The sequence below is a fragment of the Chiloscyllium plagiosum genome, chromosome 9 (assembly GCF_004010195.1).
Source record: "Chiloscyllium plagiosum isolate BGI_BamShark_2017 chromosome 9, ASM401019v2, whole genome shotgun sequence".
Lineage (NCBI taxonomy): Eukaryota > Metazoa > Chordata > Chondrichthyes > Orectolobiformes > Hemiscylliidae > Chiloscyllium > Chiloscyllium plagiosum.
Genome location: NC_057718.1, coordinates 26,613,178 through 26,638,639, shown reverse-complemented (window position 1 = coordinate 26,638,639; position 25,462 = coordinate 26,613,178). Strand labels below are relative to the sequence as shown.

At 39.2% G+C, this 25,462-nt stretch overlaps 1 protein-coding gene across 6 annotated transcripts in view; it reads left to right on the top strand.

The window, feature by feature from the left end:
* The window catches only part of LOC122552711 (CAP-Gly domain-containing linker protein 4-like), a 265,059-nt gene extending 244,179 nt beyond the window's left edge, over nt 1–20,880 (top strand). For all 6 annotated transcript variants that reach the window (XM_043695603.1, XM_043695604.1, XM_043695605.1 and 3 more), the window contains one exon: nt 20,305–20,880. In XM_043695603.1, coding sequence (XP_043551538.1) covers nt 20,305–20,623 — 319 coding nt within the window. In that variant the 3' untranslated portion in view covers nt 20,624–20,880. The remainder of the gene's footprint in view (nt 1–20,304) is intronic.
* The last annotated feature ends 4,582 nt before the right edge of the window (nt 20,881–25,462 follow it).

Sequence of the window (25,462 nt, the reverse complement as noted above, 5' to 3'; positions counted from 1 at the left end):
TAAATCATCCTGCTGCATCACTTTCAGTTTCAAACAATGTTATTTTCTGAGCAACTTATCCCAAAATCTCAACTCTGTATAGATGATTTTATGCTTGCTTTATTGGAAATCAATGTTGAGTTTGGTTTATCATGTTATTTTACGACCATAGCAATAAACTGTTTGCCATGAAGTGTTTTTAGTTAGAATGCACTGTATGCTTCCTTGGAAAGAACTGTTAATTATTATTTAAAATTTAGTAGGAATTTGGAATTGCTCTGAACAGTTAATTGTTAGTCATTCAAATTTAACTGTTAGAAAACTATTGTTAATTCAAATGTTTTTATGCTTCACTGGGTTAGTACACTGAAAAATCAAACCCCGCTATTCCTGCAGTCATCACAAAAGTTAAAGATGTTAACAGTACATAAATTCCCCAATTTACCTGTCTTTTACATCAAGATTTATGGAAAGCACAGATCAGGTTTCTGTACTTAACAGGAATTGCTATATGTGAATGTAGCTGCCAATGAACAATTATGAACCATCGACATATATAACTCTACAAATGAAAACTCCAACTCCTTGCACACATCTACAGATAACATGGATAGGAAAATAAACACAATGGTGTTATGGGTGGAAAGAAAGGGGTTTAGGTTAGTGGTTTAGATAGGGTTGACCATGAGAACCTTTTTCCACGTATGGAGTCAGCTATTACGAGGGGGCATAGCTTTAAATTAAGGGGTGGTAGGTATAGGACAGATGTTAGGGGTAGATTCTTTACTCAGCGAGTCGTGAGTTCATGGAATGCCCTGCCAGTAGCAGTGGTGGACTCTCCCTCATTATGGGCATTTAAGCGGGCATTGGATAGGCATATGGAGGATAGTGGGCTAGTGTAGGTTAGGTGGGCTTGGATCGGCGCTACATCGAGGGCCAAAGGGCCTGTACTGAGCTGTATTTTTCTATGTTCTAAAGTTGGGAAGGTAATTCAATGGTCCATGTTCACAGAATTTGCTGAGATTATTTTTATTCTGATCAGCATGTCACTTCTCAATCTTCCTTCTCCACATGCTGTAATTTGTTTGCAGGAGGCACAGGGTGATTGGTTCACATTATCAAAAGATCACTGGCTTATTAATTAAAACTCACAGATTACAAACTGCTGAAGAAAAGTGCCTTTCTGAAGGCTTACGATTTTCTTCTACAGAGAACTGAGGCATCTTCTAAGCCTGTGGAGATGAGATAGCTTCTCACCATCTAGTTCACAGGCCAATTTACCTGGAAGCCTTTCACCTAGTTGTTGAAGTCCTATAACGTTAATAACAGATAACTAGTTCACAGACCAATTTACTTGTTATTGGCTGAATTTCAATTTGTACAGAGGTTTTGACTCCAGATAATCTCTAAGCTATTTACTTATGCTTTAATCAGCAGCTATGTAAACAGCACTTATGATGAATATCACATTACTTGGTTTCAAAAAGTGCAGCAATTCCTCCACAATCCTTGTTCTTTAAAAATTATTCTTTTTCCATTTCATTCCACAATCAAATTAACAGAAAAATATAAAGACACAGCCTTTCCATTTGTTTAGATTAACGAAATTCATCATAGTTCCATGTGAGATGTGCTTCACTGCCACTCTCATATGGATATTTACTACTTATCTTTAAGTTCAACACAGCAGTCTGAAAAACAAGTGTGAGTGGGCTTGTGGGAATCCAAATAAAATTTATTTTCATCAGGTGTAATATAGAGGTGGTAGAGATCAGTTAACTTTGGCATATGTTGCCAAATTTCAATTCCAAATCAATGACAAATAAAATTAATCAGGCAGTATAAGAGGCAGTCAGTTTGCTAGTACACATTCTGGGCCTCCAATAAAGTTACATTTTACCCCCAAGTAAAAGTTGGGCAACTGTGGCTGCTGGATAGCTGAAATGAAAGCATAAAAGCCAAGAGATACTCAGAAGGTCTAGTAGCATCTGTGGAGAATGAAAAAGAGTTAGCAATGTGGATTCCAACTCAGAACATTAGTTGGAATCTTACATGGGCAAGAATGGCGTGCACTATGGCAGAAAATGCAGGATCGTGCAAGGAATCCAACAAGTCCTATCTTCAAGTCGGAACAACTCTCTGCATCTTTTAGTTAAGTCTGGGCATTGAAGGTGAGTTTCTTGCTAGATAGCAGCAGATTGCTTATTAATGCAGACTATTGTTTGTTAACAAGCTTATTAACTACACATCTTGCCTCATTAATATGCAACTTTCTATTATACTTGGAGCACTAGACACTGAGAACTCTCAACACTAAAGTCAGAATGGATACCATGTGACTGCAGTTCACTGCTTGCTCCTGTTGCAGATGGCTATTCCCTAAAGAGTCAACCCAAACCTGGCTGGAAGGAAAGTCATTGATAAAGCTGCTAAGATAGTTGGGCCTAGGATATTATCCTGAAGAACTCTTGCGGTTGCTATCAGTAACTGCAACCATCTTCCTTTGTGCTAGGTACAGACAGCAGAGAGATTTGCCTCTGATTTCCACTGCCATTAGTTTTGCTAGGGCTCTTTGATTTTACTCATTTAAATACTGCGTTGATGTCAAGGACAGTCACTATGTTCTCTCTGGAGCTCAGTTCTTTTTTTGATAAACTGGGAATTACGAATGATGTTGAGAATTTGGTGAAGATGTTGAAATGGTTCACTAGAGGGTATCAGAGATGAGAAAGTTCACAAGGACATTAAAACCAGATTATAATAATATTAGGCAGAGAGAGACTGAAGAAATTAGGATACTTTCTCCCTTCGCTCAAAGAAGATTAAATGGAGATTTGACTGAGAGTACCACATCATAAAAGGTTGATAGACTAAAGAAAGATAAACTAATTCCATGAGTAGAAGAATCACTAACCAGAAAGCACAGATTTCAGGTGGCTAGCAAAAGAACCAGAGATGACATGAGAACCTTTTCTAATTTATTATGAACTGGAATCTGCAGCCCAAAATGCTGTTGGAAGCAAATGTGGTGGAAGCTTTAGAAAGGCACCAAGGGAAAGAGAGGGAAAGGCAGAGAAAATGTAAAGAGTCAACATCGGGTGAATTGCTTCCTTCTGTGTTGTATGATTCTAATGAAACCAATAGGTTGGTCTTGCCCTTTCTCAGAAATACAACAACAAGTTGTAATGCCTTTGAAGACCTTTTAAAAATATTTTCTTTCACTGTAGTTTTGCAGTAAGCAAGATAAATTTCATTAGTTCTTATTCTTGATGTCAATTGGAATTTTGCAGGTTATGTCAAAAGATGTGAAGTTCTTGAATTTATTGTTCAATTAATAGCAGAAATAATTCATTTATGTGAACTCTGTTTTATCATGGTTACAGTCAACTAAATCACTTTGAGAAATATTTCATCTTCAAAAGAAAACTTTTCAGTAAATAAATGGTTACTTCCTCAAGTAATGTCCTCAGTGCTGAATTTTAAAAATCCATCAGCCAACCTGAAAGATTATATCTCAGTCGATATGGGATTGCTTGGTTGATAATCCATCGAGGCAAACTTCCATACTGCCTATTTGGCAGCGGTCTGGATAAATTACATCCATAAATTTTCTCTTATGTGAAAGTATATCATCCTTTAAAAATCTATTTGATACTTTTTTCAGGAGATTGCTGTTATGTTTGTGGAGAAAATGAATAAAGGAGTAATTTCTTTGAGTTGTTAAATTGTATCTAGTAAATGAGAGCATGCAACCTGGAAGAGCACAAAATAAACCTCTGTAAAAGGGTTATAAAACAAGTCTTGCAGATTCATACTTACTTCAACGAAAAGTGGAATTTTATGCACTCAAAACAACTTCAGCTCTGTGGGCATAATTTAAGCCTAATTGGTGGGCTTCCAATATGTTGTTTTATTCAGTGCAACAATAGTCATGAAGCTTCTTCAAATATACCTTTCTAGGTTGTGATATTAAAGTTGTTAAATTCATAGCCAAATTTCTTGTCTTGTTGTTGACATAGATTTTCGTTTTGACTGTATTCAAGATGTTTTCCACATTCCATATTCAAGTATTGATGTCTAAAAGGTATTAATTTACTGGGTTTACGTAGTTTTTGTGACCCGTGAGCATTATAGTGTTATTTTTGTACCGTTTTTACAATTCTAGTTTTAATACATAGGAATTACTAGAGGGACCCTTCTTTGAAGTGGAGGATTTTGTGAATGGTTTCATCTGCGATTGGAATATCTCTACTACATAAAATTTGAATGATGTCTTTCTTTCTATTGAGGGGCAAGAAATGTTTATGAAAAACATGTCTTTTTGTAATAGGAAATGTACTGATGCAGCTTTGTGAAATAGGGTTTTTACTGATCCAATTAAAAAAAGAGTAATTAACTTCTTAAGCCAAAAATATATTTCTGCAACACATTTTGAGTGGTAGTATAAAAGGACAGCTACAGGAAGCATGCAAATGCCCAGAAAATACCTGGTGCTATTCCTTCTTTTAATTCATCTTCAGTAAATTAACTTCGTTATGTTGTTAATTATGTGAGTGCAATATAGTTGGCTTTCCATTTTTTGGATCAAAATTTTGATAACTGAAGATGATTACTCATGAATAGTACACAAAGTAATTCTCATGCAATATGGACATCAAAATTGATTGTTACAGTTGAGATACATGTTCTAGTGTAATAAGTATCAAGATATTCTCTGAAAGGTCGTGCATCTATGTTGTCCATTACAAAAGAACTCAAAATTATTGATTCTCCAAGGGAAAATAAAATGTTGTTCTTGTCCTTTGATAAACTGTGTTCACACATGAGGCTTTCTAAAAAACCAACGCTGACATGGAATGAACATTACCTGTGATTTAAAAGAAGTGCTAAAACTTACTAAAATATATCTGTAATCCAGGTCTTGTATTCAGCAGCAATCATCCTTAATGGATATCTGGGCTGTTTAAAACATTGTGGGGTCAGATTTCCAATAGGGTTATTCCAATCTCTTCCAATATCGCCACCAGAGAAATTCTGACATGCAATACCACAGAAAATATTTTGATTTCCTTTAATTTCCTTTCCCTAGTGGCGTTGAGGCAGTCGACAAGCTGCTTTTGCCGAGAAACATTTTATCCACCAATGTTCAGGTTTTTAGTACAATTGAGACAAGTATTTAAGACAGTGAAATTAACAAAAAGAAGCAGACTTACATATGAATTCACTGCACAGCAATAATATATCAGCAAATACTTTCACAAAGAAGTAGATTTTCTTTAACATAATCTCTCTTAGCAAGGTGCTTCCGGCCAGCTGTGCACAATTTGGCATCTTATTATTGTTTGAAAATGGTGAAATATCAGACCATCCTGGCTAGTCAGAATGTAAATTGGAGGATGTGGGGTTGCATTGGTGTCGTTCAGCAGTTAGACTGTTCCTACAAACCAGAAGGGAAAACCTGAGAGTTAAGAATTTATAGAACAGTTCACAAAAAAGTCAAAAAGTGTGGCGCTGGAAAAGCACAGTGGGTCAGGTAGCATCAGAGGAGCAGGAGAATTCTCATCTCGGGCATTAGCCCTTCATCACACGCTAAAACTTTAAAATGTCTTTGGGGATCTATGGACATTACGAGATTCCAATATTCATAGATTCATGATATTCTTGATTCAAGTAGCTGGCCAGATGAAGGTGTCAAAGAACATGGAAACAGCAAAAAAACTATGTTGTGACCTCCTCAAAACCATTAGGCAAAGGAAATTAAAATGCTTTCTGTGATACTGCATGTCAAAATCGGATGGTGCTTCCTTTGTGGAGGTAAGAGTAAGATAAATTATATTGTTACAATCATAATAAATCTCCTGTTAGCATTTAGTTTACTCAGTGAACCCTTCAACCAGTGTTGCCATGGATAGATGTATCTGCCACAGGTAGATTTGTGAGATGAGAGGATTTTTTCACTTTCTTTGATTCTCTCACCATCTGCTACAGGCCCATTCTGGTAGATCTGTCCTCTAGGATTCAGCCAGTTCACTCAGTAATGGTGCTTCTGAGCCACTTTTAATGATGAACATTTATGTGCCCTATGATACCACTTTCTGTGCACTTACTAGCTTCAATGCTTCATCTAAGTGGTGCTTAACATCTAAGGAGAAATGATGACCTTGTGATATTGTGAACAGACTATTAACCCAGAAAGCCAGATAATGTTCAGGGCACCCGCATTTGGATCCTGCCATGGTAGATGATGGAATTTGAATTCAATAAAAATCTGGAATTCAGGATCAGATGCTGACCATGAAACCATTGCTACTTGTCAGAAAAATCCATCTGGTTCACTAATGTCATTTAGGGAAGGAAACCACCAACCAGTGTGGCCTGTATGTGACTCCAGACCCAAAGCAATATAATTCATACTTAACTGTCCTCTGAGCAATTAGTGATGACTAACATCTCATAAATTAATTTAAATAATGGAATGTTACTGATCCATCAGTGAAAGAAGGCATAAATGGTGATGAACAGAAGGTTTCTCTGCTTATGGTTAATCAGATGCCAGAGAGCTCCCGAGGTCACTCTCAGCCAATTGTATGCCACCTGTATTACTGTCTCTGGTAGGTGTGATCTCTGGAGTGGTTCTGGGCGAGCCGGGGTGAGAAATGGCAAGGCATTAGAGGGGCACGGTGGCCCCATGATTAGCACTGCTGCCTCACAAGGACCTGGTTTTGATTCGAACCTCAGGCTCGAATCTGTGTGGAGTTTGCGCATTCTCCCCATATCTGTGTGGGTTTCCTCCGGATGCTCTGGTTTCCTCCTACAGTCCAAGGATGTGCAGTTTAGATGAATTGGCCATGCTAAATTGCCCATAGTGTTCAGAGAGTTGTAGGTTAGATGTGTTAGAGGAAATGTAGGGGTATGGGATGGGTAGGATACACTTTGGAGGGTTGATATGGACTTGTTGGGCCAAATGGCCTGTTTCCACATGGTAGGGATTCTACGAATTGTGATGGAGTATTCTATGGTATTATCAAAAAGTTTGAATGGTTTAGACTGTGTCTGGTGTTTGGTTGACTAAACTTGGAACAGCTCCCTCTGCTTCGCACATCCCCAGTTGTTACTGAGGAGGACTTTGCAGATTTGATTAGGCAAAGTGTGTCAATTGTGCATGCTTAGATTGTTGACAGGTAGACCATCCTAATTAATTCTGGTTCACATTTCCTGTAGTTTTTTGACAGAATGTGTGGCTTTCTATGCTTTTGGGAGGTCCGTTAAAAGTCAATCACATTGCTGTTGGTCTAGAATCTCATATAGCCAGATCAGGTAAGGATGGTAAATGTTTCGTTCTCTGATGGACATCAATTGACCAGGTGCATTTTTATGGCAATCCCTGATCTTGATTAATGAGAAGCACTTTTTATTCAATTTTATTTATTAGTTAAATTTATATCCCTCAGCTACCATTGTGGGACTCCAAATATGTTTTTATTATTAAAATTCATTAATATTTTTGCTCTATTCCATCATCCTTTCTCTTACATCTGCGAGCGTGATGCCTTGAATGTGGAATATTGATGAGACCTATTAAGGGCATTAGAGTGAGCCTTGGATGTTGCTACACATTCCGTTCTCTCTTTTAAGATGCTTTTTAAAATCTACTTTGTCAAAGCTTGTCATCTGTCCTAATGGTTCTTAATACTCACTATCATATTTGTCTCTTAATATCCCTATGAATTGCTTTGAGATGTTTTATAATGCTAAAGGTGCTAACAAATGTGAGTTCTTTAAATGGTGGCATAGATTCTGAATTTTCAGAAAGTGTTAGTGATGAATATTTGATGGTGGTCAAATGGTTGGCAATCTGACTCCATGCAGTGTCTAATGAGGCTTACACTGTCTGATATTTCATGGAAGCTTTTTTTTATGAGAGAAATGCTGCCATCTCATAGATGAATGCTATTGATGCCCTGGTTTATTTTGTAAGTATTTTATTTTTTAGACAAAGCCAAATGGTAATGAAACTGCAGTATTATAATATTGGAGAAAATGAAAGGACCTTTAGGTGGTGCAATACCTCCAGCTGGGTGCGATTTGTTTTATTGGTTTTTAACAGCATGGAAGACTATGTTGTAGAAATGCCATCATTTTTGGTTGTGAAGCAAATAGCAGCTTTATTTCTATAGTCACTCATGAACAAATATTGATCTCATTACTCAGCACTACTTTACAAAACAGCAAGCCTGCTAATATTTATCAAAATTGATGACACAACTATACAAAGAGTCATAGAGATTTACAGCAAGGAAATAGTCCCTTTGGTTCAACTTATCCACGCCAACCAGATATCCTAACATAATTTGCCAGCACTTGGCCCATATCTCTCTAAATCTTTCCTGTTCATATACCCAACCAGATGCTTTTTGAATGCTGTAATTGTATCAGCCTCCAACACTTCCTCTGGCAGCTCATTCCATACAGACCCCACCCTCGGCGTGAAAAAGTTGCCCCTTACGTCCCATTAAATTTTTCCCCTCTCACCTTAAACCTATGCCATCTAGTTGAGACTCTCCTACTCCAGGGAAAAGACCTTGTCTATTTATCCTATCCATGCCTCTCATGATTTTACAGACTTCTATAAGGTCACACCTCATTCTCCAATGCTCCAGAGAAAACAGCCTATTCTGCCTCTCCATATAGCTCAAATCTTCCAACCCTAGCGACATCCTTGTATATATTTTCTGAACCCTTTCAAATTTCACAACATCCTTCCGATAGAATTGTACGCAATATTCCAAAAGTGGCCTAACCAATGCCCTGTACAGCTGCAACATGACCTCCCAACTCCTGTACTCAATGCTCTCACCATTAAAAGAAAGCATACCAAACACCTTCTTCACTATCCCATCTACCTGCGACACCACTTTCAAGGAACTATGAGCCTGTACTCCAAGGTCTCTTTGTTCAGCAACACTCCCTAGGACAGTACCATTAAGTGTATAAGTCTTGCTCTGATTTGCTTTTCCAAAATGCAGCACCTTACATTTATCTAAATTAAACTCCATCTGCCACTCCTCAGCCCATTGGTCCATCTGATCAAGATCCCATTGTACTCTGAGGTAACCTTGTTCACTGTCCACTGTCCTCCAATTTTGGTGTCATCTGCAAACTTACTTACTGTACCTCTTATGTTCATATCCAAATCATTTATATAAATGACAAAAAGCAGTAGACCCAGCACTGATCCTTGTGGCACACCACTGGTCACAGGCCTCCAGTCTGAAAAAAAAAACCTTCCACCACCATCCTCTGTCTTTTACCTTTGTGCCAGTTCTGTATCCAAAAGGCTCATTCTAGCAGTAGACCCAGCACTGATCCTTGTGGCACACCACTGGTCACAGGCCTCCAGTCTGAAAAGAAAACCTTCCACCACCATCCTCTGTCTTTTACCTTTGTGCCAGTTCTGTATCCAAAAGGCTCATTCTCCCTGTATTCCATGAGATCTAACCTCGCTATCCAGTCTAGCATGAGGAACCTTTTTAAATGCCTTATTGAAGTCCATATAGATCACGTCCAATGCCCTGCACTCATCAATCATCTTTGTTACTTCTTCAAAAAGCTCAATCAAGTTTGTAAGACATGATTTCCCACACACAAAGCCATGCTGACTATTCTGAATCAGTCCTTGCCTTTCCAAATATATATAAATCCTGCCCCTCAGGATTCCCTCTAACAGCTTGCCCACCACCAATGTCAGGCTAACCGGTCTATAGTTCCCTGGCTTTTCCTTACCACCTTTCTTAAATAGTGACACCATGTTAGTCAACCTCCAGTCTTCCAGCACCTCACCTGTGACTATAAATGATACAAATATCTCAGCAAGGAGCCCAGCAATCACTTCCCTAGCTTCCCACAGAGTTCTAGGATATCGTCATCAGGTCCTGGGGATTTGTCACTTTTATGTGCTTCAAGACATCCAGCACCTCCTCTGTAATATGGACATTTTTCAAGATATCACTATCTATTTCCCCACATTCTATATCTTCCATGTCCTTCTCCACAATAAACACTGTTGCAAAATACTTGTTTAGTATCTCCCCCATTTCCTGCAGCTCCACGCATAGGCCTCCTTGCTGATCTTTGAGGGGTCCTATTCTCTCTCTGGTTACCCTTTTGTCCTTAATGTATTTATAAAATCCCTTTGAATTCTCCTTAACCCTATTTGCCAAAGCTATCTCATGTCCCCTTTTTTCCCCTCCTGATTTCACTCTTAACTATATTCCTATTACCTTTATACTCTAAGTATTCACTCGATCGCTCCTATAGTTTCCTGTACTCCTGGCATATGTTTCCTTCTTTTTCTTAACCAAAACCTCAATTTCTCTTATCATTCAGCATTCCCTACACCTCCAAGCCTTTCCTTTCACCCTAACAGGAATACACTGTCTCTGGACTCTCGGTATCTCATTTCTGAAGGCTTCCCATTTTCCAACCGACCTGTTTACCTGCGAACATCTGCCCCCAATCAGCTTTTGAAAGCTCTTGCCTGATACCGTCAAAATTGGCCTTTCTCCAATTTAGAATTTTGACATTTAAGTCAATGTATCCTTTTCTATCACAATTTTAAAACAAATAGAATTATGGTCGCTGGCCCCAAAGTGCTCCCCCACTGACACCTCAGTCACTTGCCCTGCCCTATTTCCCAACAGTAGGTCAGGTTTGCACTTTCTGTCATAGATACAGTCACATACTAAATCAGAAAATTTTCTTGTACACACTTAACAAATTCCTGTCCATCTAAACCCTTAACACTATGGCAGTGTCAGTCTATATTTAGAAAGTTAAAATCCCCTATCTTAACCATCATATTATTCTTACAGAGAACTGAAATCTCCTTACAAATTTGTTTCTCAATTTCCCGCTGATTATTAGGGGGTCTGTAATACAATGCTAATGAGGTGATCATCCCTTTCTTGTTTCTCAGTTCCACCTGAATAACTTCCCTGGAATATCCTCTCCATGTACAGCTGTAATGCCACCCCTTATCAAAAACGCCACTCCCTTCCTCTCTTACACCCCTTTCTATCCTTCCTATAGCATTTGTATCCTGGAACATTAAGCTGTCAGTCCTGTCCATCCCTGAGCCACATTTCTGTAATTGCTATGATATCCCAGTCCCATGTTCCTAACCATGCCGAGTTCATCTGCCTCCCCCATTAAGCCTCTTACATTGAAATAAATGCAGTTTAATTTATCAGTCCTACCTTGTTCTCTGCTTTGTTCCTGCCTGCCCTGACTGTTTGACTTGCTCCTTTTTCTCAACTGTACCAGTCTCAGATTGATCTCCTTCCTCGCTGGGTTCCAGGCCCCCACCTTACAAATTTAAATCCTCCCGAGCAGCTCTAGCAAATCTCCCTGCTAGTATCTTAGTCCCCTTCTAATTCAGGTGTAATCTTTCCTTCTTGTACAGGTCACCTCTACCCCAGAAGAGATTCCAATGATCCAAAAATGTGAACCTTTCTCCCCTGCACCAGCTCCTCATCCACATATTCATTTGCTTTATCTTCTTATACCTACCCTCACTAGCTTGTAGCACCTGGAGAAATCCAGATATTACAACCCTCTAGGACCTCTTTTTTAAAATCCTGCCACCGTGGGCGGCACGGTGGCACAATGATTAGCACTGCTGCCTCACAGTGCCAGAGACCCGGGTTCAATTCCTGCCTCAGGCAACTGTCTGTGTGGACATTCTCCCCATGTCTGCGTGGGTATCCTCCAGGTGCTCAGGTTTCCTCCCACAGTCTAAAAATGTGCAGGTTGGGTGAACTGGCCATGCTAAATTGCCTGTAGTGTTAGGTGAAGGAGTAAATGTAGGGGAATGGATCTGGGTGGGTTGCTCTTCAGAGGGTCGGTGTGGAGTTGTTGGGCCGAAGGGCATGTTTCCACACTGTAAGAAACCTAAATCTTTCTATATTCTCCCTTCAGAATCTCATCCTTTTCCCTTCCTATGTCATTAGTTCCAATGTATACAATGATTTCCTGCTGGTCCCACTCTCCTTTTGAGAACACTCTGCACCCTTGATCTTGGCACCAAGAAGGAAACACACCATTCTGATTTTTCGCTGCTAGCCACAGAAACGTCTGTGCTTCTGAGAGTCCCCTATCACAATCGATTGCTTAGAACCTGATGTACCCCTCATTACATTAGAACCTGGCTTGATACTAGAAACTTGGGTGTTCATGCTACATTCCCCTGAGAGTCCATCACCCTCTACATTTTCCAAAACAGGATACCTGTTTGAGATGGGGATAGCCACAGGAGACTCCTGCACTACCCACCTACCCCTCCTACCTTGCCTGGAGTTAACCCTGACTGTATCTGCAGCTTTTTTCCCTTCTTATAACTGTCATCCATCACACCCCATAGCTCTCATAAATTCCTCCTTGCCTCTGACTGCCACTTCAACCGATCCGTGCGATCTGATAGGATTCACAACCAAAGACACTTTCTACAGAGATAATCATCAGTAACATGGAAAATCTCCCTAAACTCCCACATCCACAGGAAGAGCTTATCACACTACTAAAGGCCATCTTTGCTCCTTCACAATCTACAGAATCAGAAAATAGCACCGTATTATTGCTCTAAAAAAACAGTGCTCCTGGCTAACGTAGTACTTATAGTTTATATTTTGAAAATTTAATCAAGAGACAGATCTCAATAAAACATATAATCAAGAAAGAACCCACCCTACTCACTACTGTAGACTTACAACAAGGTTACATGTAAAAGCTATGCAATTATCTGTTCCTGTGCTGTGAGTTCTCCTATACAGGTTCCTCCAAGGTCAGCTGTGAATTTTACTGTTTTTTAAATTTTCCTAGATGCACTCCAATGTGCAGAGATACATGACCTCAAATAGCAAAGGCAGTAATATACATGTGGAACTGCACAATCCAAAGTTGTTACAATACCAACTGTTAGCAAAAATAATAATAAAAATTGTACCAAAAATTAATTGGAGTCATTTATGAAGCAATAAATGTGGACTATTCTACTAAAGCTCCTTCTCGACCTCATTTACTTTACAACACTGCCAGTAAACTTTAAAACTGCCATTTGTAAAAACTCCACAACGTGACTATTAAATTGTCATCTCAACCTGCATTATTTTAACAATTTCAGGATCCTTTAATAAGTATAATTAAAAAGTACAACTGTTCATAATGCCTTAGTTCCCTGACATTTTACTTTTTTTGGTGTGCCTCTGAAACCAAAAAAGACAGGAAGCAACATGAAGCTAGTTATAGGGTACATTTAATAATATATTTTACTGGAGCTATCTAATGCAAACCCTGCTAGTGGAAAGAATGACATTTGAGAAATGAATTTGAAACCTGGAAACCTTGGCTGCAAAACTGGGTTCATTCCACCCATACTGCTCAACACCCCAGCATAGCTAGTGTCAAATATCATTTTGGTGATTTTTGTAATTACTTTGATATTAGGAATGTGTGCCAGAGATTTGTAGAATAGAAAGATTGTGGTGTCAGCATGTATTGCAACTTTGTTCCCAACTTTGCCAGTTTTTCTCTTCACCAGCACTGGATGGCCAAGGTGGATAATTTCAGAATACAGCAAAAAGGTTGAGTATCAACCTGCAAAACCTTCAGCCAATGACAGGTGGTAAGAACAGAAGTGATTCCTGCTGAACCATGTGATGTAAAGAAATTTGAACCTGGACCATCACTATCAGTCTGCAGGCTACAATTTGCATGTCAAAGTTATGTTGTACTCCTTGAGAGGCTGGTTGCCTTGGGTGGCTGGTGTAGATTAGACTGAACTGCAGTATGTTCCACCTGCAGTGATTTTGGGACGCACATCATTGGCCTCCCTGTGTTACTGTCATGGTGCTGTGTATTTGTTCTGATTTTGGGCATAGAACTTGAGAAGAAGATTTATAGAAAGTCCACAGCACAGAACAAGACTTGTTGGCATACTGAGCCTGTGTTTATCATCAGGATATAAATTTAGGTACCCTCCCATTCCCCTACTCTTTTTCTGTAGTCCTGCAAAGCTTTCCTAGTCAGGTGCTTATTTAATTCCCTTTTGAAGGCATTGTTTTGACATCAAGGCTTCTGGTCAGATCTTTTTCTCAAAATCCAGGATGCTATAATTGTACTCATCTTTGGGGTACAGAGTAAGAGGGAGCTGGAGCAGATATGGGGAGGAGGATTATGGAGAGAAAGCCTCTCAGCAGAAGATCTTATCTGCCTAGGACCTTCCAGGAACATTGCTTTTACTTTCTCCTCAGCCAGGAGCACTATGCACATTACCTGTACTTTCTGAAAACGTTGCTGTCAAAACTCTGCCATTCCTTGTATCCAAATCTACAATCTCAGAGTAGGACAAGAATGGTGCAACCAATAGCTCAACAATAGTCCTGACTTTCTTCATGCTGGCATCCATCCAAGCTGGAGCAGAGTTCACCATCCATCCTGCATAAAGGATGTGACAGATAGGTACTCGTTGTGCTCTCTCTGACTTGTGAAGCAGGTGAAACATGTACATGGCTTTGTTACAGTGGAAATCCCCAGGGTAAGACCAATTGCACAGAAGTAGTTTTGCAGGCACTTTATCTAACTGCTTACAAAAGTTACCAGTTGCTGAATGTGCAATAATGTACAACCAGGCTCAGCACATTATGCGGTTGAATGCCTGCCATCCTGATAGCAATCATGTTACTTTTATTCTACATCCAAGCTGTTCCTTCAGGATTTTGATCAGCACATCAAAATAGAGTCCTTCTGAACTTAATATTGTGTTCAACATTTGTAGTGCTTAAGGTCGTGTTCTTAGCTTAAACCCCACACGCCAGGCCTTGTTATCACAGACCTGCTGAATTTTCCAGCAATTTCTGTTTTTGCTTTTGTTTCAAAACAGAGGGTGTCTGTTGGGTTACCATGGCTACATGCCTAATAAAAGCAAAGTACTGCAAATGCTGGAGATCGGATACAACAGAAAGTGCTGGAGAAACTCAAAGGACAGGTGGAATGTATTGAAATTAGAGTACACTGGCAATGAAATGAGTTTCATACCGCCAGCAAGATGGAAACCTTTGATTATATAGGGTTGCCTGAAATGTTTTCCACTCCTAACTGAATGGAGTTCAGACTGCAAAATTCAACAGAGTTTCTGAGGAAACACAAAAGACGAAATAGCAAATGAGCAGTATACATCAGTTGAGCTCATTGATGAATTCTCAACTGATTGTAGTTGAGACTCCAAAACAGCTTGATGAAATCGATGACAGACTAGCTGCTAATTCAAGCAGAACATTTTTGTTCTTACCGTTTCTCAGGAAGAATCGTCAGTGGCAGAGATTATACCAAGCAAAAAAAAGTCCTCAAGTAACACAGCTGAAGAAGTGAACACGTTAGTTTTACCAATAATCCATAACTGTGGTTGAATTAAAACAACCAACTTCATGAACAAGTTGAAGAGTCTACACACTTCAACAACTCTTCAATGCAGATTTGTCAGTAGTTTGAGAATACAAATCTGTTCATACAGATTATACAGATTATCTGTTCATGCGGGTGGCACAGTGGCTCAGTGGTTAACACTGCTGCCTCACAGCGCCAGTGACCTGGGTTCGATTCCAGCCTCGGTCGACTATGTGGAGTTTGCACATTCTCCCGGTGTCTGCTGGGTTTTCTCTGGGTGCTCCGGTTTCCTCCCACAGTCCAAAGATGTGCAGGTTAGGTAAATTCATCACGATAAATTGCCCATACTGTTAGGTGCATTAGTTAGGGGTAACTATAAGGTAGGAGAATGGGTCTGGATGAGTTACTCTTCAGAGGGTTGGTTTGGACTTGTTGGACCAAAGGGCCTGTTTCCATACTGTAGGGAATTGAATCTAACCTAAGTATTAATGATTTAATGTGCACAATTCTATGACACCCATCACTGAGATATGAAGACCATTTAATCATGGATTTAGAACACAATCAAGAAGAAATTAATTTGCCCAGAGATTCAGGATACTGGCAAAAGGAAACTGCCTTATTTAGAAATACAGGATGATGCAAGGAAGAAACTGCTCTGTTCACAGTTCCAGGATACTACAAAAAGAAAGTACCTGTTTCAGCAGGTCAGGTGTCCTCTGTGAAGGAAATTCCTAAGAATAAAGCCCTTCCCACTCATCCAATGGAATAATCGCTTGTTTCAACAGGAAGACTGTCCTTAGTGAAAGAAAACCCAGAAGTAGAAGGTGCTCCAGTTTAAATGCACTTACAGAACTCACGCTATCAAGAACCGAATCAAGGTTAACAGTTTCCAATCCAGACAGCAACTAATTTTCCAAGTCCAAAGAGAGCATGTTCTAGAGAATAGCAAAAGCCCTAGACAAACTAATTTGTGGTCAGAGGCTTGTATTATGTTAATAATGGGGAACAAACTGGTTGTGAGCTGTTGTACACGGTGTCCCCAATTTACAAACAACTGACTTACAAACATTCATACTCATGAACATGGTCCCATACAGGGTGTAAGTTTAAAGACCTGACACACAAACACTTCCTTTACTTATGAACAACTACTCCAGATTGTCCTGCATTATGCTTCAACTTGCATATAAACTGACTTGCAAATGGGTTCCATTCCAGTACCCATTTGCAACCTGGGGACTGCCTGCATAAGGTGTAACAGTTTGAAAGGGTTCATACAGAGAACTGTATTAAGCACTGTCCAAAATGTTGATGTGACATGCAGTTAGGCAGAGGAACTGGTTTGGAGCTCAAAAGATTAAGGCCTAACATTGAGGTCTTCCTCAGTCTCAATAAAAATGTCTATCATACTTGTTCAACTTTATCTTTTTTGCTATCGTACAATAAACTACATCTTACTTAATACAAGAACCACTTCTGATTAGACAACTAGATGGGTTTTCTCTACCACACTAAACCAACCAGACTATCCCTACCAGAAAAGGGGATGGTGTCAGCTAAGACTCTGCTAAGGCATGCTGCCATTGAGCTGACATCTGGCTTCATGCTGTTAACATTTAAGTGAGCATTCAGCATGAAATGCTAGCTGCATTGCTATTTTCACATACGGCTTCATTGCTTGTGGTGATTCTAAGACCAGTTTTGCGGTCCCAATTTATGCCCCCTTGATTTTGAGCTGGGCTAGTTGGATTAATAGAGATTTTAATTTTCAATTAAAAGGTTTTGAGAAAGAAATGTCAATGTGTGATGCATGGTGCATAATTTATGTAGAGAGTCACAGAGTCCTATAGCACGGAAACAGAACCTTCGGTTCAACCAGTCCATGCTGAACATAATCCCAAACTAAACAAGGTCCACTTGCTTGCTCCTGGCTCATATCCTTCAAAACCTTTTCTATTCATGTACTTATCCAAATGTCTTTTAAACATGGTAATTATACCCACATCCACCAGTTCCTCAGGACATTAATTCCACACATGATAATTGCCCCATATATATTTTTAAATTCTTTCTCCTCTCACCTAGGATATGTACCCCTTGGTAATGAAATCACCCATCCTGGATAAAAGACAACTATCAAACACTCAATCTATATCCCGAATTATTTTATAAACTTCTATAAGGCTGCCTCTCAATCTCCTATGCACCAGTGAAAAAAGTCCCAACCTATCCAGCCTCTTTTTATAACTCAAACCTTCCATACCTGGCAACATCCTTGTAAATCTCTTTTGAGCCCTCTGCAGCTTAATAATATCCTTCCTATAACTGGGCGACTAGAACTGGACACAGTATTCCAGAAAAGGCCTCACCAATGCCCCACACAACAGAACTTGACTTCCCAACTCCTATACTCAAAGGACTGAGCAACAAGTACAAGTATGCCAAATGCCTTTTTAATCACCCTGTCTATTTGTGACGCAAACTTCAAAGAATTGTGTACCTAAACCCCTAGGTTCCTCCGTTCTACAACACTACCCAGGGCCCTAGCATTAAATGTATAAGCCCTACCCTTATTTGTTGTACCAAAATACAATACCTCACATTTATCCATTTTGAACTCCACCTTTCGTTTTTCAGCACATTGACCCATTTGATCAAGATCTCTTTGTAATCTTAGAAAACCATCTTCACGATCTACTTCACTAATCCACCAATTTTGGTGTTGTCTGCAAACTTACTAACCATGTCTTCTGTGTGATTTTTAATTAAAGTTGTTTAATATATCATTACAACTCCATGATACGGTAACCCTTCTGCTATAAATTCTGTATCTGTATGGTCATGTTCCGCAACTATCTAATGAAGAGGTAGCATCTCAAGCCAGTGCTTCCAAATAAACCTGTTGGACTATAACCTATAACTTTGTCCATCCCAGTCCAAAGCTGGCACCTCCAAATCATTTTATATTCTCATCCAAATCATTTATATAAATGACAAACAAAAGAGGACCCAGAACTGATTGCCTTGGAACACCGCTGGTGACAGGTCTCCAGTCTGAAAAGCAACCCTCCACCACCACTCTGTCTCCTACTGTTAAGCCAAATATGTATCTAATTGGCAAGCTCACTCTCAGTCTCATGTGACCTAACTTTACTAATTAGTCTACCGTCTGGAACCTTGTTGAAGGCTTTATTAAAGTCCAAGTAAACAATCTCTCCTGCTGTGACCTCATCAATCATTTTGGTAACTCCCTCAAAAACCTCAATCAGGTTTGTGAGACATTATTTTCCTTGCACAAAACCATGCTGACTATCCCTAATCAATATGTATGAATATAATTTATTTTAGAGTTTTTGGAGTTTAAACTACTGACAGTTAAGTTTGGTCTGTGTCTCTGAAGGATTTTAATGATTAACTTGTAAGTATTTTTGTATTCATTGTGACTTCTTTTAAACAACAGTATGAAAGAAATTATTCTTGTATGCTAATGGGTATTTGTTAAATTTGAGACATTTTACAAGTGAACAAAATAAGCAGCATGGTGTATTATACTTTAGTTAAAATGTTCTGAAATTGCTTTTTTTTGGTTTAATGAAAACACCTGGAGATTGAAAAAAGCCCATTTGGTTGCAGTTTTGCAGAAGTCTTAGCCGAAGCTAGGTGTATAATACATTTGCTCCTTAGGAAAGGAGACAGTTTAGAACTACTATGAAATAGGTTACCTACGTGTAAGAAATTTAGTTTGAAATATCCAGACCAGAAATGATTGGCTAAAAGCTGGAAGTGTTATTTGAAGCTGAGAAAGTCTAAGCTCAGCTCTATGAAGACTCAAAGAACAGACTGTCAGATTCTGAAGACTGAGAATTGAAACCACAGTTGAAGTAAGTCCTATAGATGTGATAGAGAAGGGAATTCTGTCTGGTGCAAGTACTGTAAAGTAGTACTGTTGGGTTTAATGGAATATATTTTAACCATCATTTTCAAAATCTTTAAACATTAAGTTAAATAGTTTGGTGTCTTCTGTTGTTTTCTTCAATTCCTTTGTGTAATAAACTTCAGTTTTATTGTTAAAACCAATGTTTGCTTGTGTTTCAGTGAAAGATCACCCCATTAAAAACAAATAATACATAAAAAACACAAATATGATCCATCAAACCAGATTTCAGTGTGAAAATGTAAGGTAAAGTACAGTTTGAGTTCACAAGTCTCCCCAAAGTACTTCCCTCATCCTGATCATGCTTTACAGAAAGGCAGACTCCAAGTTGTCTCCCAGGAGGAGAGAGTCACCTCACTAGATTTACCATATTGCAGAGTTGTTGGTTGTGTTGCAGCATTTATAACTATCTAGAGAGTAATTCTTTAACCCACTCTGCAAACCAAACCTGGAGGAACTTGGAGAAAAGAAATGAGATTTTTTTTTCTTCAAAACCTTTTTAATGAATTTCTGCTGGTCATGAAATTTGCTTCAACCTGAAGATTTTTGTGTTATAGACAAATAAATTGAGTACAACCAAAAGCAATTAATCATTAAAATTTTAAATAGTTTTAAAAGTATTTTTTAGAACATAGAACAGTACAGTACAGCACAGGCCCTTCAGCCCTTGATGTTGCGCTGACATTTTATCTTTTTATTTTTATTTTCCAGCAGATTTGGTTGAACTTAAATGAAATAGAGTCAGTGTGTGCATAGGCAGGAACTTCCTTCAATCATTATACCTTACAATTTATATTGTAAGGGTGTGATTTTGTATGAATCAAAACAGCTAAAAAGCTGAGAAATAAATAAGAAAACTCTGGAAATGTTGATTAATTAATGGGTAAAATTTTTTGGATACAGATATTTTATCAGAATTTTCTTCTCTCAATAATATTTCTTGTTTCCAGGCCAAAAAATGCAATCATGCGACGAAGCTGGAGCAGCACAAGTACAACTGAAGGAAGCGTAAAGTTACAGGAAGGCTCACAGGTACTACTGAGCAGTTCAAGTGAGATGGCAACCATTAAATACATTGGACCCACTGACTTTGCACCTGGCATATGGCTTGGACTAGAACTGCGCTCACCAAAAGGCAAAAATGATGGTTCTGTGGGGGAGAAACGTTATTTTAGTTGCAAACCAAATTATGGAGTTCTGGTACGCCCAAGCCGTGTCACATACCGAGGGATTAATGGCACCAAACTAGTGGATGACATTTGTGGATAAAAGATTTGTTTGCAGTAAGGTTAGGGGAAACTTAATCATACAGAATTTAACATATGCACGTAAGCTATGAATTTCGTCCATGGTGACATCCAAATACGTGCATACATGTAATTGTGGACGTAAATCACATGTGTAACTACAATATGCAGGAGTCAACTTAATATCTTACATTTTTCCATCAAAACAGATTTTCAGACACCGTATGAAACAAAGTGATTTTTGTTTTTTTCTAATTGTTAATATTTAGTGTTTTAGAATCTTTTCTGTTTCCTTTAATGTGGCATTGAAGCCTCGAAAAAGCTGAACTCCATTACACAGTGGCAACATAAACAAGGCTGTCATCTCTTCATCATTTGAGATGAATCTCACACAGTTTATTCTAAAAAAGTTATCTATTTCAAATAGCTCATTTCTAAAAATATATACAATTTCATAAGTTGAAATAGGTTTTCAATCCGTCCCACTCATTTTGATCATAAATCTCACTTATATTTCCTTGAAGGTGACTGCTCTGTCGGAAGACATTTTCAAGTATTATACTGCAACTGAGTGTTTATAAATACCAGGAAAGACTGATAAAAGGGGGGATTTTTTCTGTACAAAATAGAGGACTGAGGGTTGGCCTAATAAGGATTTTTGAAGTTACTCAATTATTATATAGGGTAGACATGGAGAAGACATTGCCACCTTTGGGGGAATTGAGAGTGTGGTGCTGGAAAAGCACAGCAGGTCAGACAGCTTCCAAGGAATAGGTGAATCGACGTTTCAGGCATAAGCCCTTCCAGATGCTGCCTGACCTGCTGTGCTTTTCTAGCACCACACTTTCAACTCTGACCTCCAGCATCTGCAGTCCTCACTTTCAGCTTTGGGGGAGTTCAAAACTAGCAGATCGTAAATATAAAATAGCCATAAGTTCAGTCAGGAGTTCAGATAAAAAAAAACTTCTTTATTCAAAGAGAATTTTAAAAATGAAGCTTACCACTGCATGAACTTGTTGAGGTAACTCAAAGATGCATTTAAGGGACAGGTAATTAAGTACATGAGGGAGAAATAAATAGAAAGATATATTGATATGAAGCAGAGTGGGTAAAGCCTTGTGTTGACTACACAGGGCAAATGGCCTGTTTTGTGCTTTGCTTCCTGTGTGAATTTACGCATTTATAATAATAGGTTTTGGCACTGGAAATAATATTGATCATTCAACCCCTCAAGCATGCTTCTATGAGATCATAGCTCATCTGTACCTCAATTCCATTGACCAGCTTCGTTTCACATCTCTTGATTCCCATAGCAATCAAAAAGCTGTCAATATTTTTAAGTGACCCTTATTTTAGGGAGCGGTTCTACGTTTCTGCAAACCTTCATTTAAGCAGGTGCTTCCTGATCTCACTGCTAAATGGTGCAGTTCTAATTATAAGATGATATCTCTTTGTTGTGGATTCCCCTATCTAATTAAATAATAAGATAGATTTAATATTCCTCCCTGCGTCATTTCAAAATGGAAGTGTACATTAAACCCAGTGGGTGACCTCCCTGCCACTTACTCACCTGATTCTATACCTGCCAGGAATTCACCAGAGGCAGGATTGATGTCAGGTGGCCTGGCAGCTCGTGAGCCAATTGAGGCCCTTGAAAGGGCCATTACTTCAAGAGTATTATCCCATTACACCAGGGATTAACCATATGATGGAGGAGGCCCCTATCAATTGGTAGCTAGCAGATTTCCCTTCATGGGCAGATGGTTGGCAGGGATGTCCTTCTTTAATGGCCACAAGATCTCTTTGGAAGATTCCCTGCACAACGTCATGTCCACTTCAGGTTCACCTTTCCCCATGGTCTCTTGAATTCAGCTCCCAACAACTTCTCTCAAGGTAAGTCCTCTCCTTGGTGCCAAAAGTTCCAATTCATTGTCGTATGTTTCCAGAAGCCCTGAGTCCAGGACTGACTGTAGCGACAATGGTGCTACCATCATTTGAGAGATGATTGGTTATTAATTGGCTGTTAAATCCTGCAGAGCAACAGTTCTCCCTGTGACTTTCTTTGCTGATGAGGCTGGGACTATGGCACCTCATAACTCAGCCCAGTTTTTCTGAGCCTACACTGTTGAATTGTAAAGACTCCAGATTGCCTATGAAAATTCAATCACAGGAACCCATGGTAACCAAGGCAAGTTGGCAAACTGGATCCAAAATTGACTTACAAATAGGAGGCAGAGGTAGAGGGTTATTTTTGTAATTGGAAGCCTGTGACTGGCAGTGTAACACAGGATTGTTGCTGGGATCCTTATTGTTTGTTGTGTGCATTAATGACTTGGATGTGAATGCAGAAAGTATTATTCGTAAGTTCGCAGATGACAAGAAAATTAGAGGTGTTGTTGATAGGGATCAGGTTTATCTCAGGCTATAGTCTGATACTGATCAGCTGGTAAATTGGGTAGAAAAATGACAGGTGGAATTTAATCCCGATAAGTGTGAGGTAATGCATCTTGGGAGGTCCAATAAGGGAAGATGGACACAATGAATGGTAGGCCCGTAGGAAGTACTGAGGAAGAAAGGGACCTTGGTGTGAAAGTCCATAGATCCCTGAAGGTGTCAGGACAGGTAAACTGGGTGGTGCAGAAAGCATACAGGCTGCTTGTCTTCATTAACTAAAGTGTAGAATATAGGAGCAAGGAAAACATGTTAAAACTTTACAAAACATTGGTTAGGGCACAAATGGAATATTGTGTGCAATTCTGGTTGCCACACTATCAGAAGGACACAATTGCACAGCTATGAAGAGAGACTAGATAGACTGGGTTTATTTTCCTTGGAGCAGAGGAGGCTGAGGGGAGTCTGCTGAGATATTCAAAATTATGAGAGGCATAGACAGAGTTAATCATGGAAATCTCTTCCCCAGGACAGATGTGTCTAAGGCTTGAGGGCATAAGTTTAAGGTGAGGAACAAGTGTCTTATAGGAGATCTGAGAGAGATTACAGAGTGCTTCATATAGAGAACAGTGAAGGCAGATACTTTCACAATATTAAAGACGCATCTGGATGAGTACTTAAAATACCGGGGCATTGTAGGCTATGGACCAAGTGTAGATAAACGGGATTAATGTAGTTTGGTGGTTGGAAGAGACAAGGTGGGCCGCAGGGCCTGTTTCTATGTTGTGTGACTCTATGACTGTATGAGGAATTGAGTATAGAAGCAAAGAGGTTCTTCTGCAGCTGTACAGGGCCCTGGTGAGACCGCACCTGGAATATTGTGTGCAGTTTTGGTCTCAAAATTTGAAGAAAGACATTCTGGCTATTGAGGGAGTGCAGTGTAGGTTCACGAGGTCAATTCCCAGAATGGCGGGACTATCTTATGTTGAAAGATTGGAGTGACTGGTCTTGTATACCCTTGAGTTTAGAAGGCTGAGCGGGGATCTGATTGAGACATATAAGATTATTAAAGGATTGGACACTCTGGAGGCAGGAAGCATGTTTCCACTGATGGGTGAGTCCCGAACCAGAGGACACAGTTTAAAAATAAGGGGTCAGCCATTTACAACAGAGTTGAGGAGAAACTTCTTCACCCAGAGAATGGTGGGTGTGTGGAATGCTCTGCCCCAAAAGGCTGTGGAGGCCAAGTCTCTGGATACTTTCAAGAAAGAGTTGGATAGAGCTCTTAAGGATAGTGGAATCAAGGGTTATGGGGATAAGGCAGGAACAGGATACTGATTGAGGATGATCAGCCATGATCATAATGAATGGTAGTGCTGGCTCGAAGGGCAGAATGGCCTACTCCTGCATCTATTGTCTATTGACTGAATCCAAGATAGTACAAGTTAAACAAAGGGAACCAGTCCTCATAATTTAACTATTTAATGTATGATACGAATGTGGTGAATCTATTGTGTTTTATGATCTAAGTATAAATTACATTAAAAATGGAAAAGCTTTTCCATCTTTAATGTTTGATAGGGAGAAACTGTGAAAGGGTTGAGTAAGAGAGGCCACAGATTTAAAGCGATTAGCAAAAGACACCAAGGTACTATGAGAAAAAAATGTTTTATGCAGCAATGTAGTTTAAGGTCTGGAATGCACTGCCTAAGATTGTTCTGCAGGTAGATTTAGCTGAAGCATCCAGAAAGGAATTAGAATGTCATCTGAAATGGAAGAAATTGCAGGCTTCCAGGGAGAAGTCAGGAAAATGGAACTAAGTGAGCTTTTCACCCAAGAGCTGGTGAGGTTTGGTGGCTGCCTTTTCTGAGATTCTTAACATTGTGTGCCTAAGATACATGAATAAATGTATACCACAAATACAAGGTTAAATCAATTGAGGTTTAAATTTGAAAACAAAGAAAAACCAAAGTCACCATAGGGCTGCTCACCCATTAGAGTGAGCCAACAAGTGGTGGTTTAACTTGAGGGCCATCACAGACAAGGGGAGGAGTTGAGAAGAGAGTGCTTGGTATCCTTCACCATTGAATCCACATTGTGGGCACCACTCTACGTTACAGATCAGTTGTCCGGCTGCCTGAGCTAGCCAACCCCCATAATGGAAAGAAAAATACTCATGTGGATTTAGTGTTTCTCATAGCCTAAATGGCTTATCATCATTTTTACTGATTTATGTAATTTTACATCCACATTAGGTTTGACCAATTCAAATTTGGACATGATCTAACATGAACTAAATAGTTGCATTTTGAAGCATTATTTGTGTGGAATTTTTATGTTGTGCTCACATTGGAAACTCCAGGCATATGTAGCTCACATAAAAATGAAAAAAAGGTCAGAATGAAAAATAGTGAAAGGTTTTACAATGCTGATGATATGAATCATGATTTGGAGATGCCGGTGTTGGACT